The sequence below is a fragment of the Arvicanthis niloticus genome, chromosome 5 (assembly GCF_011762505.2).
Source record: "Arvicanthis niloticus isolate mArvNil1 chromosome 5, mArvNil1.pat.X, whole genome shotgun sequence".
Lineage (NCBI taxonomy): Eukaryota > Metazoa > Chordata > Mammalia > Rodentia > Muridae > Arvicanthis > Arvicanthis niloticus.
Window position 1 is genome coordinate 87,738,747 of NC_047662.1, and position 22,312 is coordinate 87,761,058.

At 46.2% G+C, this 22,312-nt stretch overlaps 1 protein-coding gene across 7 annotated transcripts in view; it reads left to right on the top strand.

Moving 5' to 3' along the window:
* The window catches only part of Ptpn3 (protein tyrosine phosphatase non-receptor type 3), a 152,178-nt gene that overhangs the window by 48,319 nt on the left and 81,547 nt on the right, over positions 1-22,312 (top strand). For all 7 annotated transcript variants that reach the window (XM_076934925.1, XM_076934926.1, XM_076934924.1 and 4 more), the window contains one exon: positions 21,844-21,998. In XM_076934925.1, coding sequence (XP_076791040.1) covers positions 21,844-21,998 — 155 coding nt within the window. The remainder of the gene's footprint in view (positions 1-21,843; positions 21,999-22,312) is intronic.

The following is a 22,312-nucleotide window of genomic DNA, read 5'->3' on the forward strand; positions in this document are numbered from 1 at the left end:
GTTTTTTATTTTTCCTATAATGAGGGAAATGGTGTCGTTTTAAAAAATAGTGGTGAAAAGTAGTAGAATTCACCCTTTAGCCATTTTTAAGTGCTCAGGTTGGGGGCATTAAGTGATAAAACACTCTGGTGCTATTGTACAGTGGTCACTGCTGCGCACAGCACTGTCCCTTTACTGTCCGGCTGATGTCACTAAGCGTAAGCAAAATCGAGCCAGGCATGGTGACATGTGCCCTTAATCCCAGCACTCCAAAGGCAGAGGCAGGTGAATCACTGCTAGTTCAAAGCAAGACTGGTGTATATAATGAATTCTAGGCAAGGAAGGGCTACATAGTGAGATCCCGACTTCCAGTTTAAGAACTCTGAAGACACTTTTTCCTGGTCCCCACATCTGCCCATCGCCCCTCACAGATTCTACCCCCCCCCAACACACACACACCCTTCTTCCACCCCTTTCTCAAACCAGCTTTCCCCAATACTTTTCTTTTGTACTCTCCCTTTACCAGTGGTTCCCTGCATATCCTCAGACCAACCCTTACTATTGCCCCTCCCCAGAATGTGTTCCCCTAAAAAAGCATATAGATCAAGCTCACACTCTACAGACTGTGTATGAACTGGTGACATCTGTCCTTGCCTTCTGCCATTTTCCCCTAGCACCTCAAGATGTGGTCTACACGCCACCATTGGTGGCACAGGTAGACTCCAGGACACACCTGTGCTTCACAAGGTGCTGCAGACCTGTTTTTAGGCTATTAGTTTGCAAGAAGTCTTGTGTATGTGTGTGGGGGGGTGTTTGTATGTGCGTGTGCAAGCATGCATGCATGTGGAGTCCTGAAGTTTTTGTGAAATGTCTTCCTCAGTCACTATTGAGGTAGGGTCTCATTGAATCCTGGTTACTTAGGACTAATTTGATATGGTGCTTTGAATGAGAATGGCCTTTGGTGGGGGTGGGGGTCATATACTTGAATACTTGATTCCCAGTTGGTAGAACTGTTTAGGAAGGATTGTTGTAGAGGTGTGTGCCTGGGGCAGGCTTCCAGGCTCCAAAAGACTCCTAAGATTTCAGAGCTCTCTCTGCCTGGTGGTGATGGATCAGGTGAGCTCTCAGCTGTTACTTTGTTCCCATATCATAGATGTCAGCCCTCTGAAATCACAGCTAAATTGAATGGGTTTTGTTGTTTATTTTGCTTTTTGGTTCTTTAAGACAGGGTTTCTCTGTGTAGCCCTAGCTGTCCTAGAACTCACTCTGTAGACCAGGCTGGCCTCGAATTCAGAGATTCACCTGCCTCTGCCTCCCAAGTGCTGGGATTAAAAGTGTGCACCACCACCGCCCAGCCTTGAATGCTTTCTTTTATAAGTGGCCTTGGTTGTATTTTATGACGACAGGAGAAGGCAGCTCCTGCAGAGGATGCCTGACTCTACTTCCTGAGTGCTAGGGTGTCAAGTGGTCATTATGCCTGTCGAGCTTTTTATTGGGTTTAGGGATCCTAGCTCCAGTCTTCATATTCCTAAGTCAAACGCTTTACCCTCTGAGCCATCTCCTCAGCCCTTGCAAGGATCCTTAATTTTTGTGTTGTAATTTTAACCTTTCCGTCTTATATAAAGTTGATCTTAAAGGACCACAGTCAGGAAGGCAGATATTCCTTGCCACGAGAGATATTAAGAGAAAAGTTTGAAAGACTTTTTTTCTTACCCATAGGCCTCAGGCATGGAAGGTGTGAAAGGGACCCCTCTGTGGGGATTCCGAGTAGAAGCTTTGTCTTCAGGGCCCAGCATGTGGGGAGAGGGGCTTCTAAGGCTATTGGTGGTAGGGTCAGGGGTGCCCCAGTGCCTACTGGGAAGAGATGAATGTGGGAACAAGATTCCAAATGGGAAGATTGCCTGGCAGGGCTGCTCTTCTGGGAAAGATGCTGTCAATTATGAAGGGGGTGGGGGCAGGCCTTACACTGGGTCTTCTGAAGAGCCCTTCAGACCTGTTTTCTGAGCTGCATGAATCTTTCTAAATGACTCATACCATATGTTCTGGAAGTTTCCGGGAACCAGAGAGTGGGGGTTCTGGAGGGCTGAGGGTTATGGGAGGTTGAGCTTGGAGCGGGTGGGGCTTTGTGCACCTAGGAGTCAGACAGCAACACTGGGGTCTCTGGGAGGGTGGTAAGTTCCTAAATAGGGATCTTGGGGTTGTTGGGCCATGAAATGAGATGGATAGCAGAGAGGGGCTCCCCAAACTTCACTACCTTCCTGACCCCCTTCCTTCTGTCTCTGAAGGGTTTCGCCACCTGGCCTCCTCTGCTTGCGGAACAACCCTCTCCTCTTCTAAGTCCCAGGCAGATGGTCATCCCCACTCTTTATGGGGACACGGAGAACGCATGTGTCTTTCCTCAGTGCCAAGCTTTCACTGAGCAGAGTGGGAATGTGCTCAGTACACCTGCCGCCCTGTGACATGAGAGTGTCAGCCCTCTGTGACCCCCGGAGAGACCCTAACAGCTGTTCACTGTTCTGTGTGTAAGGAATGGCAGTGGCATCCCTCCTTCCTGAGGTCACATGATGATCCCTGTTGGCACAGTGACGCACGTTGATTTCTCTGACATTGCTTGTTACGGGGGTTTCCGCTTGTGTGAAATTTGTCTCCGGTTTGAACCAGCAGCCTTAAGGATGGAGAGAGCTGCAGCTTATTCTTGCTGCCTGAGCTGAGGTTGGTGACAGCTACCAGCAATGGCAGCTGGCAACAGAGAGGAGGAAGCAGAAGATCTAGGGAGCTGTCGTGGGGGTACCCGCAAAGCCCTTTCAATGCTCGTGAAGATAGAGCATGATAGGATTGGTCAGGCCTGGAGTGGGACCCAAGTCTTCATTTCTAACAGGCGCCTTCTGATCCTAAACTGTCCGTCAGAGACCACGCTTAGCTGTTAGAACGTGCTTTGCGGTGGTGAGAATTGTCCGAGAGAGGACAGTACTAAACCCTAATGTACTTTGGATTTTCCTGACTGTACACACATAGGTGTACTAACCTGTAAATTAAACACAGGAAGAAAACTGGAACAGTGCACACTGTAATAAAAAGATATTTAGCTAGGTGTAGTGGTGCATGCCTTTGATCCGGGACTTGGGAGGCAGAACCAGACGGATATCTATGAATTCAAGGGCATCCTAGGCTATATGTAATGAGACACTGTCTCAAAATAAATTAAAATAAAAAGGTATGTAAGAGTTGAGAAAGGGGCCATTCACTTGGTAGAATGAGCTAGCAGGTCCAAAGTCCTGGATTCCCTCACCAAGAATACAGCATAAGCCAACACTCAGGAGGTGGAGGCAGAAAGAGCAGAAGTTCAAGGTCACCATCAGCTACATGGCCAGTTTGAGGCTAGTCTGGGTTACATGAGACCTTAAAAAACAGACATAAAACTTAGGAATTGAGACCTTAAAGAGTATAAGTTGGCCGTGGCCCTGGGGTGCTGGGCTCCTATCTCCCGCACAACAAAAGCACCCTTATGAACTGCTTACTTCTAGAACGTTCCGTTATGTGTTCAGAATTCATTAATTTTAGGCAACTGAAACTTCTAGAAAGCTATATCTATCCCTTCTGTACACTTGGCCTGACACTCAGCTCCTTAGTGGGGCAGATGGGCCCGGATCTAGGGTGTGGCAGTGACACTGATGACAGATTAAGTGCAGTTAGAGCCCTAGAAAGCTTTTGAGATTTTGGATTGATGATGTTGGTTTACACGCATCCTTCAGGGTCACACCTCACAGTTAAATTTCTCTTACAAGGTTCTGTGGTCGGCTCCGGGGGAACGCCCCAGAAGCCAGTAGCACAGTCCGCTTTCTTTCAGAAGAAGCCTGAGATAGCCCAATACTCACTTCCAACTGCCTGTCTGACAACCAACCTAGACAGAGGGCCGCATCTGTGTCTGAGGCATTGTAGAGCAGGACGCATGTAGAGTTCAGCAGAGGAGGATGTGTCTGTCCAGTGCTGCCATCAGCTGGCTACCTGAAAACCCAGAGCTGATCAGGGAGAAACTGGGGTATGGAGTCCACAGGCCCTCTCCAGTGAACACACCAGGGATATAATATCTATATAATATACTTGAGGCCTCCAAGTCAGGGCTGGGACTGCGGGACCAGACTCAGGCTTCTCTGAGCTGACTGAGGGTCCACTGCAGGACTGGGGATTTCTGTGGAGATGCCAGCAGCGCATGAGGAAGCACAGGGCAAATTTTCTTTTCTGCTGCTTGGAAGATAGGCCCCACCCAAGCCTCTGATCCAGACTTCTGTGCCGGGGCTTTAGGATGATACCCTCAGTATCAGCACCCCCCTCCCCCCAGAGAATGAGGTCCGTGCACTGCACTGCTGTTCTTGCAGGGTTCCAGCATTTGTTTCAGGGCTAGGGCTGGGAGTGCAGGAGCAGGCCTGGCTGCCGTGGAGCCAGCTTGGGTGAGAGTGTCTGCAGGAAGTCCGGAACAGGCCAGAACACTGCAGGCCCTGAGAGGCTGTGGGGGTGGGACCTAGGGTCAGAGCCACCCCTGGAAGAGGAAATTAGGCAGGCAGGTTGCAAAATGGAAGGAAGGTAGGAGGTGTCAAGCAGGGGAGGGAGGATTAAGGATTATGATCCGAGGGCACCATAAAGCCTCAGGTGACGGCATTTCTTTTCAAAAAACTCTCTGCTTGGTTTTCTTGAAGTTCATCGCACGATCGATGTGGCTTTTAAAAACCCAATACGTTGTTTTTCACATTATAAAATTTCTTGCTGTTTTGGCCTGTCATTTTGAGATAGGGTCTCATGTAGCCCAGGATAACCCAAGATTCCGTGTGTAGCTGAAGGTGAACTTGAACTCCTGACTCTTATGACCCTCTATTTCCCGAATGTTGGGAGAACCGGCATTGCCCTGGCCATCACTATCACCTTCATACTGGTTCATACTGTGAAATTTTCATGGCTGTCTTGTGGCTATTTTGTACCACACTTAAGTGGCCCCCAAAAGTTGGCAGTTGGCCCTTTAATTATTTTTTTTTTTTTGTCAGTGTGGTAGGTGCCACCAGGAGGAAGAGCTTTGCAGCTACAACCTTTTTCCATGTCTGAATGGCAGTACATTCCTGGGAATCATTGACCATAACTACCTTCTGGCTCCATTGGAATGTGTTAAGGCTAACAGCCCCCTTTTCACAGTGTGAGCACAAGCCCCGTGTGAGTGAGATGGCCTCTTACTCATTCCCACGTGCATCTCACAAACATCTATTACGGGTAGAGATTCCATCTCTTGTGGCTAAGTCAGTTGCCACCCACATGTTGAGCTTGAGTGACAGATGTAAGAGTGTTGGATGACATGTGATGTCCCTGCTCTCTTTGACCTTGGTACAGCTCAGGGGTCTCAGACAGCCTGCAGGTCCAAAAGTAAGTGCAGCCACACCTGTACATACGGAACAGTCTAGAAAACCTCTGATGTTTAGTGGGATCATACAGACTTGAGTGTACTGTTTGTCTTCCATCCACTTACTCATATGGTCAGGAGAAAAAGAAAGTGGGATTCTGACTGTAAGGAAAGGCCATATTAGTAAAGTGAAATGTGAGCAGACACGTGAGGGAAGGGAGAGAGACAAATAAATATCTAGAGGGCGTCACAGAGAGGGAACAGCGAGTACGAACTCCGGAGGTTAAGCCTGGCACAAGACGGTCAACGGAGCTGTGGCTAGACAGGGTGGACATGGTGAAGCTGGACAGAAGTGGCCATAGCCAGAGTGTGCGAAGTCCTGGAATAGCTAAGGGAGGCCTGAAAGCTGGGGTTCCCACCCCCAGCCCTTTGCAACCAGTCAGAACGATGACACGGATCTTTCTTGCACATCTATGTTGGTGAACACCTCGAACCAGACTATGCTCGCTACTGGGTAGGGTCTTGGGAGTTGAAGCCCAGGCTGTGGGAAGGTCCTGTCTCAGTTCCTCATCCATGTGACGAGGACCCGAGATAGGAAGCTGGTTAAAAATACGCTGAGCATCTCAGGGCTGGGACACTCCGTATTGTCATTCCTTAGGGGTGTTTAGTTGATTCCGTGTCATTTTAGGCTAGCCAGTGTGTGTGTGTGTGTGTAAACAACCATGGTTTGTTCACAGACATTTAGTCTTTAATCTGTTTAGTTGTTCAGATTTAATATCTGCCTGCTGTGGGTGGTCCATAGCAGTCAGGAGCATCAGGTGGTTGGTCCAGGTATGCATGCCCTTCGATGGTTTTTCTACTCACAGTGGCTTCCTCACAGTGATTGGGTAATTATTGATTGGTGGGGAGCTGATCTTTTACGGGCCCATGTGTTAACTCTGCTTCATACCCTATCCAAAAAAAAAAAAAAAAAAAAAATCAACTGGAAATATGTTGAAGACCTAAGTATAAAAGCGAAAGCCACAAAACCTTTTAGAGAAAGCCATAGGGATCAGTGTTCATTGCCTTGGATTTAGCAGTGGGTTCTTGGCATGCGATACCAAAAGCCTAAACCACAAAGAGAAAAAAGAGGTACACTGAGTTCCTTCGAAATGTGGACGTTGGTGCATCCAAGCAAGTGATGGCGGTCTATAGAACAGGGTAAAGTGTTTTAGAATCGTAAGCTCATACAAACTTAATATTAGGAACGTGTTCCTAAAACTGGGGGGCTAGAGAGATGGCTTAGTGGTCAAAAGTACTTCCTCTTATCCAGAGGGACCCAAGTTCCCGTCTCAGCACCCATATTAGAAGCAGCTCCTAACAACCAGGGCATTCTATATCCTCCTTGGCTTCTGTGGACACTGCAGTCATAAACCAAGCTCGCACACAGACACATACCCTTAAAAATAAGTCCTTAAAAAAAATCCTAAAATTCGCCAGCTCTAATCTTGACAAGTTCATTTCAGTAAGGAGCAGAGGACTTGAATGGAGCAAGGTGGGTGGCCAATACACATCGCGTGAAGGGACTCATTCACTGTTGTTAGTCATTATGGTAGGGAAAATCCAAGGCATGAAATACTACTGTATACCCAGGAGAATGGTCATAACCAGAAGAAAAGGGAGGGGGAGCCGCCACACGTTAGCGGGGCTAGGAAACACATTGCTGGTAGGCTCTTACAGGAAGGTTCAGCAGGTCTTGTCTCTTAGAGATATTATCATTGTGATGAAACACCACGAGTAAAAAGAGCTTGGGGGAGGAAAAGGTTTATTTCTATTACACTTCCACATTGAAATCCATCACTGAAGGAAGCCAGGACAAGGCAGAAACCTGGAGGCAGGAGCTGATGCAGAGGCCAAGGAACGGTGTGGGTTACTGGCTTGCTCAGCCAGCTTGCTCGCTCTTTCCCTCCCTCCCCCCCATGTGTCTCTCTGTCGGTCTCTCTCTCTCTCTCTCTCTCTCTCTCTCTCTCTCTCTCTCTCATCCTTCCTTTTCCTTTCCTTTTCTTCCTTTTTTTTCTTTTTCCTTTTGGGTTTTCAAGACAGAAAAGTTTCTCTGTGTAGTCTTGTCTGTCCTGGAACTTGCTTGGCAGACCAGGTTGGTGTGGAACTTAACAAAGACCCACCTGCCTCTGCCCTGCCTCCTGAGTGCATCTGCCTTGCCTCATGAGTGCTGGAATTAAAGGCCTTTTGACACTACTGCCCAGCTCTGATTTCTTAATAGACCCTAGAACCATCCCAGAGATAGTACCACCCACAATAGGCGGTGCCTACCTCCAATCAATCACTAATTGCTTGCAGTCAGATTTTATGGAGGCCATTTTTTTTTCAGTTGAGGCTTCCTCCTCACTGATGACTCTAGCTTGTATAATGTTGACATAAAACTAGCCAGTACATCTTGGGAAGGGTAGATATGGAATTCCCATATAACATGACAGTCTTTCCTTAGGCATTGAACAGAAAAAAAAATATCCACTGGATTTGTTGTCTTTGTTTTAAGACAGGGTTTCTCTGGGTAGCCATGGCCACCCAGAACTCTCTGTAGATCAGGCTGGCCTCAAACTCAGAGATCCACATTCCTCTGCCTCCTGAATGCTGGGACTAAAAGTGTGGGCCACTATGCTCAGTTCCAAATGGATTCTTGCACACTAAAGTCAATTGCATCACTAGGCACAACTGACAGCAACTGAATCCGAGTGAGTGAAAGCCCATGGGAAAATGAGTTGAGCTAAGCAAAATGAATGTTGGATAGTCATGACAAGAAGAGAAGTTGTCACACACGCTGAAACATAGAAGAACATAGAGAATATGCTGAAGAATAGTCAGCCAGACTCAAAACGAGATGCTTCGGGATGCCATTTTGTCTAGGTTAGCTTTTTTTGTAGGCTTGACACAGGCTCAAGTCAAATGAAAGAGGCTTGTCAGTTCAGATAATGCCTCCATCAGATTGGCCTTTAAGCAAGTCAGTGACTGCTAGAGGACCCAGCTCACTTTGGGAGAGATCACATCTGGGCAGGTGTTCCTGGGGTGTGTAAAAGTGGGCTGAGGCAGCCATGAAGAACAAGTTAGCAGCATGTCCCTCCATGGTCTGCCTTACACCCTGCCTTGCCTTCCCTTGGATTGACTGTTATCTGTAGGTCCAGTAAATGCTTTTCTCCCCAAGTTGGTTTGGTCATTTAAAAAAAAAAAATCACAATAGAAAGCAAACTAGGGCACACTTACAGACTCATATGAAAGCTCAAAACTGGGTACATCCACGGAGACAGAAGCAGAGAGAGGCTACTTGGAATTGGGCAGATGCGTATTGCTTGATGGGTACAGAGTTTCTGTTTGGAGTGATGGGATTTTTCTGGAAATAGTGGTGTTAGTTGCACAGTCATAATACAACCTGGTATGCTGTAAAATGGAGACGTTACAGCTTCCTGATATCTAGGAACACACCTCAGACAAAATCACACTGCAGATTGGCTTGTTGATTTCCTTCAGGTATGCTCTCCAGAGCATGTCCTTGGGGATAATGTGTGTCATTCCCCCACAGGGCCCGCTATTGCTCGGTGCTCAGAGCCTCCTTGCATTGCCTCATGCAGATTAGATTTTGCTGAGCCTGAGCACCCATTTGTGGTTTAGATAGATTCTGAGGCTGGATTGTTTGTGTCTTCCTGCAGACTCAGGTCTCTAACATGTCCTAGGTGTGTCTCCCTTGCTTATAGTCCCCACAGTGACTGCCTTTATTAATTAGATCCTCTGTTTGGAGTCATTAGGTGTACCTGCAAATGTGAAAGAGCTAGGGGCTGGCTGAGCTGAGTTCAAGTTTATAGAGTCTAGGCTGCTGTGAGGTCCCTGGGATCATAGGATAGGAGGGGCCCAAGGTCAACTCCAGGATCAGGCCTCAGGTAGGGTAGCTCTTAGGAAGCTAATAATTAACCCTGGGATGGCTTCTGATCTGCTGGAAGGCCCTTGATTGGCACATGATGCTTTTCAGCCAGCACCTATTAGAACACCGAGGGAATGGTCGCTTGCTTTCTCAATTTCGAAAGGTGCTGAAACGGCCATGACCTTCACAGAAAAAGGACTGTCCTTTGGGTGGTGTTTCTTTTTAAAGTTTTCTGAGACACCTGTTTAAAAGCATTGTGTCACCTTAGAGTAGAGGAACATGGGTAATAAGCAGCCATATCATTACCTGCGTTTCTAATGTTGCAGAATTAATTGAGGAGAAAGGCAGCTTTTCTGGACCACTTCCTTCATAAGAGGAAATTCACCTCCACGTGAGCCTTGGGGAATGCTTATAAAGATTATCTCAAAAGGGTAAGAATAGACCTGTAGTCAGTAAATTACAAAGACAGAGTGATTAAGTATGGGGCCCTGTTTTACCTGCAGTGAATCACCTGTAATTCACCTCCCGCCCAGTGGCATGGGTCAGGAGACTTGGAGCTGGCAATCGTGTAATGCTAGAACTGAGTAGGGATCCACAGGACTGTTGGAGTTGACCGTGACTGGACATGCTTTCCTGAGGCTAGTCTACATAGCTGTACAAACGGTTCAGTGCCTTCAAAAGCCACGATGTCGGCAGATAATGGATGGAAAAGCACTTGGAAACCTCGGGTGCCCTGGGGGACCTTCTCTTACTCCTCCCACAGCAATCTCAGTGTGGGGATGGCCCAGAGACCCAAGAATGAGGTGGGTCAAGTGAAGACTGTGGGTATGGAAGACCAGGCACTGTGCTGCTCCTCAGAAATGTTTACAGGGGATACAGCAGAGACCTAGGAAATAAGTCAGTTTGTCCAGAGTCATGTTGGTCTACCATGGAGGCTTGTTGAGTTACTCCTCTAAAATGAGTTTTATTCACTTCACCAAACACTGGCCTCAACACATGTCAGGTTCAGTCCAGATAGATGCAACGGTACCAGCAAAATATACTTTTTTCTTAAGAGTTTAAACATTTGCTTGTATTAGTAACAATTACATGTTTTGGCATTTTGTGCATATTTAGTCTCTAGAACGTGGTGTTTTGAATGTTCGTATACATTTATTTTATTAATCTTCTGTCCTCATTTTACCATGAGAGAAAAAAACCCCAGGAAGCTCAGTAGGCGCCATGAAAGTACATCTCTATCTCAATTCTAGAGGCAGGAGCGGCTGGCACGGTTACTGTGTTTGGTCTAACCCAAGATGACCCGTTGGGATTGAAGCCTTTCGGGCAGAGGGCTTTAGGGCTGGAATGAGCTCTACGGGCTCTTGCCTAGGAAACCCATGAAGGAAAAGATGGCTGAAGAAAAGTCTTTTCAGGAGCCTGGGAAGTAGGGGTGGGGGTGGGAGCAAGGATCAGGGTTGGAACATTTTTCTGTGTTTTCTTGAGATAAAAACCATGGGGAAGGCTGCTCAATGGTAGTGAGCATGGGTTTTCTCTGGCCAGGCTGGCCCTGGCTTCAGACATCTTGGCAGGGGCGGAGGCTGGCAGGACATTCCTCTGTGAGATTCCAGCCTCTTGGCTGGGATGCACTATGATTAACACATCTCAAACCTTTCAAAGTGACTTTAGCTGTTTTCTTTAGTGAAGGCTTCTGCTTCTGCTTCTCTCTCTCTCTCTCTCTCTCTCTCTCTCTCTCTCTCTCTCTCTCTCTCTTTTTATTTGGCTGTAAAGGGGTGGGGGCCGGAGCCCAAGACCAAAATATCAGACAGAGGCTGACACCTAAATAGGTGTGGCCACGGCAGAGGGCAAATATTAACATAGTATTTTTGTAAAGTTTATGCAACTTGATTCATGTTCCTGTAGAGTAAATTTTGAAAGGTCCGGGACTCCCCAAAAAGGGGTCCACTTAAGTCTCAGGATAACACGCACCCAAAGGACACACGAGAGACCGTCTTGCTGTAAAATACATGAGGTGGTTTATTATATCAGAGCTCTGGGCCAGCCCATATCCCCATATCTCACATAGGGGATAGAGGGACTGACCTCGTGGCTCAGGGGCATAGCGCTTATATATGGGCGGGGTAGGGAAAAATCGAACTTTCGCGCGGGTGCACAGGATTGGTTGTTTTACCTTTTTTGAACACTAGTAGGCCGTACCATGGGGCAGGGTGTAGTTCTTCCCTTGGCCAGTCAGTTTCTGGGATGTTCTTAACAGGCCTTTGTACTGTAACTCCCCCCTCCTCTGTAACTAATTAGATGGACCCAAACCTGCTGGCAGGTGCTTTTCTGCCCAAGGTCTAAGGCGAAAAATTTATACATATTTGATAAGATGGCCTTTATAATTTTTCACTCTACAATTTATTCCATCCTGTTTTTTCCAGTCTGTTCCGAGCTTGGTGGAACTGTCCGCAGGCAAGACAAAAAGAGGTTGGCTGCTTAATTTTAGGTAGAAAGTGCTAAAAAAAATTGGATGTACTTCATTCTCAGTTTTTAAGCCTTACATGATGCTTTGATCTCTCTAAATAGTGCTCTTACGCCTCAGTGGGTGATTTGATCTATGTTAGGACATAGACTCTGAACAGTGCTACAGTTGACTATGGCTTCTATATACCTCGGGCACTTTCAAAACAGAAGCCATGATAGAATTTCGGTCCCCAAAGTCTAAAACTCATTTTTCATACTCACCAGTAAGTTTTTCAACATGTGTGTCATACAGTTCCTTTATTTAATTACCTCTAGTGATGGGTTTTGGTCAACTAAGAACCGCCCACCTTCCACAACTAGGTTCCTAGAGCTTCCCCATCCTTACAGCAAAGAAGAGCTCAGTATCTTCCATGTTTACACAGCCTTTTGCTTGGGCTCTTCTGTTGAGCAGAAGTCTGTTTTCTTCTTTTGTTGTTTGTGTAAGCGTGGTGTGTGTGTGTGTCGTTACGTGTTTGTGGAGGTCAAAGAATGAACATGGGCGATGACGCTTGACATCCTTCCAGGTTTGAGATCAGGGTCTCTCACCTCTGCATTTCATTTCTCTGTACCATATTGCAGGTTAACCGGCCTGTGAGCCTCTGGGAATTCTGTGTCTGCCTCACATGTCCCCACAGGAGCTCTGGGAGCCTTCACAGAAGGTGCCAGCTTTTACAGGGCACCTTACATGGCATTCAAACTCTAAGTTCTCGATCTTGCATGGAAGAGATTTACCCGCTGAACCACCTCCTAGGCCTTGAAACCTGTTCATTTCTCCTGTTTAACCATTGGGTTAAAAAGAATCAGTCCAAGGGAAAGTGCTAATTGGAGTACATATTCTCTGCAAAACTGAAAAATGGCCTTGGAAAGCTGGGATGTCTGGTCTTTCCTAGATAACTCTTAGAAAAACTAAGCAATTGCTGAGGTTAGCCTCCACCAGTAAGGGATTAAGTTGGAGTTCCCACCCTCCCACTACCTGAGGCTAAACCTCTCACCATATCCTGATTCCTCTTTTATGTAAAAGCTTCTAAAAGAACCTGGCCTAATCCTCCCTGAACGCTCACTAAGGTATCAGTTGTCCCTCAGGCTCTTTTGCCCTGGAGCTTATAAAACCTCCCTGAACTTCCCCTCCTGACCTTTCCCTGCGGTTCCGTAGGTGTGGAGTCTTTGCCACGCCTGGAAACCTCTGCGAGCCGGTCCTGTCACCCACCTCACCCTGGAAGCTCCCAGCCTCCTGGGCTCGTCTCCTGTCCCCTAGGGCTTCACATCTATGGAAGTTAGGCTCCCTGCACCTCTACCTTCCCCCACCCGCTGGCCACTTCCTGGCTTGGCCTGGGGCCGAGTAAATGACTATTGAGTAAATGGTCCGGAACTCCTTTGCCAAAGTAATAACAAAGGAAGCCAGAAGTAATTATAAACAAGATCTACAGGTCCTGGGGGCAGGGGGCGGGGCGGCCAAAATACCTCGGTAGAAGGCCGGAATTTGGGGATTACTTGCAGGCTTGATAACATCTTCCCAAACATTAAAATAACTAATAAAAATCTTGTCTTCAACCGTCTTTCCAACAGGTATCAACTGGGGAGAAGAGCCACCGGTGGGAGGCTTAGGAGCTGGGTAGTTGCAGTTGCCTTTGCCCTGTGTGATATCCCAGGAAAAGGGCTTCTTATACCTACCCTGGGCTGCCACCCTCCTGTGTTGGGCCTGGCTTCCTCTTGCCCGAGGCAGACAGGTATGAAGGTAGCTGAGGCCTGCAGGGCTGGAGCCTGTTTCTCTTTATGTTATAAAGTTTATAGGCCACTTTTCCACTACCAGAGGCTGCACAGCCTGCTTTCCATCATGCGCTCAGAGGGGCCCAAGCCACTTCTTAACCTCCCAGTGTCCAGGCTAACGTTTTTATTTTGTTAGTTTTGACAGTGTCGTGGTGTCCAACCTATGAATAAAAACTAAGGATAAACCCTGGGCTCTAGAGTAAGAAAACTATTTTGGCATTTTGAAGTCGTCAGAGAACAAGGGCGCTAACCTGGTTGAATTTAATCGGACAGATCATTTCAGTACTGCTTGGGGGTTGGGGGTAGGGACTTCTTTGGGAGGTCCCCTCTCTGAACAAATGAGCTGATTCTGCAGTTGTAAGTCTGGGAGCATGAGGCTTAGAGTTTTGTGAAAGTCAAGACTGATGGCTAATTCTGAAGTGCACTTCTGATGAAAAGCATTCACTTTATAAATGCGTATGCAAGTTTTGTTTTTACACCATTCGTGGCTATCGTTGGTTAGCAGGCTTTAAGCTTTTTTTTTTTTTCTTTTAAATGTGCATTGGTGTTTTTCTTGTGTGTCTGTGTGAAGGTATCAGATCCTCCGGAACTGGAGTTACAGACAGTTGTGAGCTGCCATGTAGGAGCTGGGAATTGAACCAGGGTCCTCTAAAAGAGCAGTTATCTTAACCGCTCTGTGCCATCTCTCCTGCCCCCAGTCTTTAAACTTTAAAATTATTATTTTAAAAGCTTTTTTTTTGGTTATTATTGTGGGGATTTTTTTGTTTGTTTTTTGGTATATAAGCTTGATAGTTTTTTTTAACTGAACTTTAACATTAATTTAGCAATAAATATGAAGATGACTTGTTTTGCTAACTTAGTAGGTGTGTATGTGTGGGCGTGTTCCTGTTCGTGTGTGTGTGTGTGTGTGTGTGTGTGATGGCTATGTGTGCTCATGCAGGCCCAAGGTTGGTGTTGAGACTCTTTCTCATTCACTCCCTCCACTTTATTCTTTGAGACAAGGACCATAGCTTCCTCTCCTATCTCTGCTTCCTGAATGCTGGGCCTCTCCACAGCCTGCCATGCCTTCCCAGCATGTGCCTTACTTTTCCAAGTGTTTAGTACTGTGAGCATTGAAAGCTAGTGTTAGTAGTGAGCCAGCTCCTTTGTGTTGATATGCAGGGTTGTATTTAAGACATTCAGAAGGCCATGAAAAGGAAAGGACAGTGGACAGATAGGTTTGTTTGGCCAGTTAGCCAGAGTCACTGCCATGAGGGAAAAGGTAAGATTCCATGTGCCACGTCATAATTTTGTTACCAACTGTACATAATTAAAATTGATCAAATGAAATATTGATGCGTACATACGTATTTTACAAGCAAAAACTAAAACTGCTCATTTTTCCTTTATTTTTAAAGATTTATTTTATATATGTGAATACACTGTCACTTCTTTAGACACACCAGAAGAGGGCATCAGATCCCATTACAGATGGCTTTGAGCCACCATGTGGTTGCTGAGAATTGAACTCAGGACCTCTGGAAGAGAAGTCAGTGCTCTTAACCGCTGAGCCATCTCTCCAGCCCCAAACCGCTCATTTTTAATTCATTTGGCTGAATTGAACTTTAAAGCATTTGGCAAGCTTAATCATACACAACGTAGCCCCTCACCCCTCCTTTTAAGGAAAATGCTAGCTGTCTCTTACACACACATCTGAGAGGGATACAGTAGTGCTCGTGTCCTGGTCTTTATTCTCAGGTGTTACAGTGATGAAAATTTGGGGTCTGGTGACACTAACTCTGAGGGAATAAGCCAAGACACCTGGTTACATAATCTCAAGGTGACAGAGCACTTTTGAACTTTCCTTCTCTGTTTTGACCTCTAGGCTTAATTCCATCACTGAGCTATAGACTGGAAAATCTGTCACTTCATGAACAGTGATTCAGGAAGCACTCAGCCTGCCCAGTGATGGGGCAGCTGCCGAGCCATGGAAACACTTTTTATGTAGCTCAGAGAAGCAACCTCATGCTAGATACTGTAGCATAGGCTCAGAAACTGACATAGCACTCTGGCCCCCAAGACCCTGGTTATAGGCACAGATGGGCAGAACCAGAAGAAACCCTAGAGATTGTGGTTGCCAGTTTCCCAGTGTGTGGCTCTCAGGTTGTCTGTATCATTGTCTTAGGGTAGGGGGTTATTAAAATTATGTCTTCTCTCTGACAGTAAAGTAAGCATGGTTTCAGATTGCATCCTGGGACAGGAGGAAAGAAATAATCAGAATAATTTGTAAAATTTTATTATCAGCTCTAAGATAAAAACGCTTGGCTGGTGTTTGCTTTTTCGAGTGCTGTAGTTTGAAATAAATAAACTTGGTCTTGGGAGATTTGTGCTAAAAATCTGTAGAGGTAAAATGATAATCAGGCCTGTAGCATGTGCTTGAGAGCAAACCCACCCTGGGTTCTGTAAACATGTACGTGTGTGCACGGAGCATATGTGTCTGTATCTCACAAGCATGTGCAAGTGGCCCACCTGCTTCTGCTTTAGGAGTTCTGGGATTAAGGGAGGCCTCTCACACCTGGTTTCCTCTTATTTTTTAAATTACGTGTAAGTGTGTGTCTGTATCCATGTGACTACCGGTGCCCACGGAGGCCAGAGTTTGATAGGAGATGCTTTCTAACGGCAAGCTCCATTTTATTTTCTGATACCTTCTCTCACTCACCCAGAATCCTTGTAGATCCCGCTAGTCCCGCTAGTCCAGAGAGCCGGCTTGCCTCCTTCTGAGTGCTGGGATTACAGGTGGCCATGTTGCCTGGTTTTTATGTAGGTGCTAGGAACTGAACTCCCAAACTCCAGTCCTCATGCTAGATACTGAGTGCCTTATCTACGGGATCATCTCCCACCCCTGTAAAGTTTTATTCTTAGGAAGGCAATTCTCCCTTCCTTTAGTAAGGGCACCTTATCCTGGTCCCAAGCCAGAGGGCCTCGGGGCATTGCTTGTCAGGTGGAAGCAGTGGTTGAAGAACTGTTTTTTTTGTTGTTGTTGTTGTTGTTTTGTTTTTGTTTTTTGTTTTGTTTTGTTTTGTTTTGTTTTTTCTGGGAGAATCATAAAGCATGTGATGTGATTATTAAGGGCCTGGTTAATTTACCCCATCCCTTCCCTTCCCCTCCCACACCAGGACTAAATTATTACAAAATGCAGCCCAGCTTCCATGTTCCCAGCAAAAAAGAAAAAAAAAAAAAAAAAAAAGCTGCTGATACTCTCTCAGCGGCCAAATAAATCATCTATGTTCCATCCATTAAGTATTGATAATTGATGAGAATTGCTATTGATTTGTTGAGCCATCGCCTCAGGAGGCTGATGGGACACTGTGTTCCTTTCTGTGCTAGAAATCTCCCTGTCCATCAGATCCATCATCTGTTTATCAACTCAGAATTAGAAAGAAAAAAAGAGGAAGGAAGAAAGCTTTCCTCAGCCCAGCAGGGAAGAAGAATTAGGACAAAGAAGCTGAGCTGCAGAGAAATTGTTACACACCCAGAGAGTGATTGATGACACAGTAAACAAGAACAGAGCCAACCTGTGTCACCCCCTAAGTCATAGGGTTGGGGGCGAGTGTTTTCCTCTGCTGGCCACTAGATGGCGGTATTGCCAAGGTCACCCTGAATGTGATTACCTGGCTTGGCTCTAGTCGTGTGGTTCACCCACGGTTCACTTAACACAGGATACTCACACATTTGTTTAGAAATCCAGACTGTTTTCTTTAAAAAAAAATCTGGTTGTGATGGGGCACGCCTGTAATCTTGGCATCTAATAGGTAGGAGCACCAAGATTTTCAAGGCTACATAGAAGCTTCTAGGTCAGCCTAGGTTACATAAGACTCTGTCTCAAATAAACTAAATTAAATTGAATCAATATCCACTTATATTTTTCTGAAAGTCTTATGATCTTAAGCTTCTGGTATCCTTGCCTCCACCTACTCCTGGGGGGCTGGGGTTACAGGTGGATGTTGCCCAGTTTATGCAGGGCTGGAGATCAAACCCAGGGCCCCAGGCCTGCTACACAAACACCAACTGATCTCCATCCCTGGGCCCTGAAACATGCATTCTAGAATTAAAGTCCTAATTTCCTTCTTTCTTTTTCCAGAGGCATATAACATCTGTAGTAGCAGCTGCCTTTGAACACCAGTGAATTGCTTTAAAAGGGATATAACATTATAGAAGTGAGGCCTTTATAAAGGTGTAAGATAAGATAGCCATACAAAATCTGGATTTTATAGTCAGTTCCTGTCCACATCAGAAACTTAGCATTAATAAACAGCCTTGTAGCCAGACATGGTTGTGTGTATGCCTGTAATCCTAGCATTTGGGAGGTGGAGGCAGGAGGATTACGCCCAATCTCAGCTATGTAATTAATTGGCCTTGGCTACACGAGACCCCATCTCAATGGTAATAAATAAACCACGCCTTTTATTGTATATCTAGTCCTCGTCCCCAACAGTGTGCTAGGCACCTATGTATTCCATCTCTAACTCTGCAATATTTACTGATCCCCAGCTGTGTGCATAATGAGATCATGCTTTTTCTATGATATGTTTTCGGAATATCGTCTTTGATTAAGATCTGAATCACAGTAGAACCCACAGCCAGTGTGCCAGCTACCCCAGAGCTCTTTGATTTGAAACGCTGTGCAAATAGGCTCAGCTCCCATGATGTCAGTGACTTCAGCTGCAGCTGTGATGTCCGTGGTTACTGAGGCCAGTGTGTTCCTGTTTGGGTTTTGGCTTTGTTTAGAATTAAGAGGCTTATAAAGGAAGCCATAGAAACCCCCCGAGTTCTCCAATTGCTGCGGTACAGGAAACAGGGCAATTAGTCAGCATCTATTGTCCAGCCAGATTGTTTAAGATACAATTTCAAGACAATCTGGAAACACCTCCTGGCTTGATAATATGTAGTTCAGCGTCAGTGTCAAGCAAGCTCTTATCGAGGTTTGTTGTAGGGACAATTGCAGGAAGAATATTCTGCAGTTTTATGAAAAAATCTTTCAGTGACACTGTCCTTAGGTTCCAAGGCCTTCATGTGACAGGGAGGAGGGAAGTGTCTCCCTGAATATACGCTGGCCATGCTGGGACGCATCAACCACGGTTCAGTTTTCAGTGCTAGGATCTCCGATGCTGGCACAGGAATAAGAGGTTGCCTGGGAGAAATGGGTTTGCAAAGCCCTGCCTGTGGTTGGCATGCTGGTTCCTGTTGCTTTCATTCCCAGCTTCCTCCTTGAAGACCTTGTTGGTTTTCTGTTCAGGGTCTGTGTGAGGATACTTTATCTGCTCGGCAGACCTAGCTGTGTTCCAGGGCCAGCCATGTGAAGAGCCACTGTCTGGACCTCAGCGTCCTCAGCTACCAGACTGCCCTTTGAGGGGCTCCCAAAGGCCCAGGGCACTGAATGCCCATGGGAGGTAGGACCAGGAATCATCTACAGAAGTTCCCAAGGAAACTCTGAGGGCCCGTGCCCATTAATAATGTCCTTCATAACTGTGCTATTGGATCTTAAAAGAACATAGTCCACCTGGGATTCTTAAAGAAGAAACAGGCAACAGAGCTGACATTTCCAGTTGCGTGTGGGATAAAGCATTCAGGAACACATTTGTTGTCTTTTGATAACTTTTTGTATTACTCAGAAAATGCATCCCTGATTCCTGTGACATTTTTATTGAAAAGGGCATGGTGGAGGTGGTGGGTGGAAATTTCTGTGGTTGTGTGTGTGTGTGTGTGTGTGTGTTGTCTTTTTTTCTCTCTCTTTTTTGTCTTTTTTGGTACTGTCAGTCCCCAGGAAAGGTGGGTTTTTTGTTTGTTTGTTTGCTTGCTTGCTTGTTTTAAATTAATATTTGAGGTTTTCTGTCCCTAGCTAGTTATAGAACTTTACCTAGAACACCTTACATTTATTGCGAGGGACTCAGTGCATAGCTACTGTCATCTTCTGTACCTCGTCTATGGTCCTTGATATCTCAGAGGTTTCATTTTTCAGTCTCTGGTCTGCTCTGCCCTGCTTCCTACAGATGAGCGACACACATCTCTCTTCCCACTGCCTAGGTCTTTACCTCTGGCCCTGCCCTGGTGTTTGGTGCTATCTCTCTGGGTGTCTCTGCCTTGGTCCCCCAGAGCAGATGGAACCTAGATGGATAACTTGAGTATCCCTGGAAGACTAGGAGACACTTCACTCTGCTTCATTCTTTCATGCATCTATTGGTTTACTGGAGTACTTAAGGGATTGCCTGACAGAGCGGAGTGTCAGAGGCACAGTGAGCCAAACCAGACCTTAGTCCTGTCCTTTTGGCGTGTGGTGTGTGGTAGGAAATGCAGCTAGAGACACACAGCATGAATTTTAAGTGCTGAATTACAGTGAGCACAGTCGCGAGTCTAACACCCTGTATGACTGGCCGAGAGACCTGGGAAGGCTTCTCCCAGGGAGTGGTACGTGTGTAGAATAGTCAGAAAGTGGGGAGCACAGCGCGGGGCAGGGGGAGGCACGCCCTCCTACAGCCTTCATCTGCATTTGCTCTTCCGAGGAACCCCTTAGTCTCACGTTCTCCCTTCCCATACTGAGTTCTAGTTCCGGCCTTCTCTGTGGAGGCCTAGACCTCAGCACATCCACAGGATGCTGCGCCCCTGGGCTGCATGTTTAGTTGTAAATTTCATCCGTCATGTCTCTTTATTCTGTGGTCCCACTATTGAGCTCTCTAGTAAAACCAGCGTAAAGGTGGAGGGTGGGTGTTGTGGTGTGGGGCCACAGCAGGCAAAAGCATCTGCCCTCAAGCCTGACAATCTGAGTTCAATCCCTGGGACCCACCCCATCTCCTGCAAGATGCCCTCCAGTCTCCTTGTGCTCACTGTGGCACATGCACACACACAAACACACACAGTCTTTTTTTGTTTTGTTTGTTTGTTTGTTTGTTTGTTTGTTTGAGACAGGGTTTCTCTGTGTAGTCCTGGCTGTCCTGGAACTCACTCTGTAGACCAGGCTGGCCTCGAACTCAGAAATCCGCCTGCCTCTGCCTCCCAAGTGCTGGGATTAAAGGTGTGCGCCACCACTGCCTGGCCAAAGTCATCCTGTTAATTTGTGTTCTATGCAGCAGCTGAACCCCTTCCACACTGTTGTCAGTCCTGTCAGTCCCGCAGTGGGAGACTTAGTTTTATGGCTCTACTTTGCATTTCTTTGACAAGCGATTGCCTAAGAACTACATTTCTTCCCATTTTAAAAAAGAAAATGTTTGCCTTGATTATTGGTATGCCCATATGTCTGAGTGTGGGTCCACGCATTGCCCTCAGAGGTTGAAAGAGGGGCAGGGCATTGCTCCACCAGAGCTGGCGTTAACAAGCAGCCGGGAGCTGCCTGATGTAGATGCTGGGACTAGAACTTTGTTCCTCTGCAGGAGCTCCATGTGCTCCTTACCGCTGAGCCATCTCTCCAGCCAAAATAAAATAAATCTTAAAAACAATTTTTTTTTTACAAAGAAGTAGAAGTTCTATGATATAACTTATTAGCCTGCTTTTGTGTGTTTTACATCATATTTATTTCATGCTTAGTTTTTAGTTTTGCAAATACCTAAGGTGGGAATTATGCTCTGGGAAATTAGAAGGTACTACCTCGGAGATAATAGGACAGACAGATAAATGAGCTGTGTATGTGTTTCCTTGACCTAACATGGTATTACATCTTTGAGCAACGGATTCTGCTTAGCAGTGGTTCTCAACCTTCCTGATGCTGTGACACGTTTACACAGTTCCTCATCTCGTGGTGACCCCCAAACCATAAAATTATTTTCATTGCTACCTCATAACTATGATTTTGCTACTGCTGTGATTCATAATGTAAATCTCTGTGTTTTCCACTGACTTAGGTGACCACTGTGAACAGGTTGTTTGACATCTCCCCCCCAAGGGGCCGCAACCCACAGGTTGAGAACCACCTGCTTAGCGCACCTCAAAAGTCAAATGAGCTGAGCACTGAGCGCTGAGCGGTGGTGGTGCACGCCTTTAATCTCAGCACTTGGGAGGCAGAGGCAGGTGGATTTCTGAGTTCGAGGCCAGCCTGGTCTACAGAGTGAGTTCCAGGACAGCCAGGGCTACACAGAGAAACCCTGTCTCGAAAAACAAAACAAAACAAAACAAACAAACAAACAAAAAAGTCAAATGCAAAGATGGTTTTGTTATCCTGTTCTCCTACCTACAGGTTCTGTAGCTGATGCTGTGAGGTTCCAGACAAACCTGTGAGGAGCAGTGTAGGGCCTGATCTTCTGCTGTGGAAAGCACTGACAGGTGTCTCATCTTACAGGTTACTCGGCGGCCGTTATGACCTCCCGGTTACGTGCGTTGGGTGGAAGAATTAATAATACACGAACCTCTGAATTGCCCAAAGAGAAAACTCGATCCGAGGTCATCTGCAGCATACGCTTTTTAGATGGCTTGGTACAGACCTTTAAAGTTAATGTAAGTTCTCCCTAATTTTTTCTTTCTGCCTAAATCCTCTTATTTCTAAGTTCTTGGTTTACAAAACAAAAAAGAGATTAGCTGAACAAGGAAAGCTTGAGCTTTCAGAACTGGTAGGCGAGCTGGGGCTATACACGGGACCTGTGCTCCTGTCTCTTCTTAGGGATGTGCACCTGTTGGTGTCTTCCAGTGTTGATACGTCTGGGATGTCTTTCCCCATCCCAAACTCCCCCTAGGCAGAGTTGGTCCTTGAATGACTGTGTTCTGTACCTGATTTATTCAAGCCACGTGACTTCGTGTTTTTCAAAATAGTA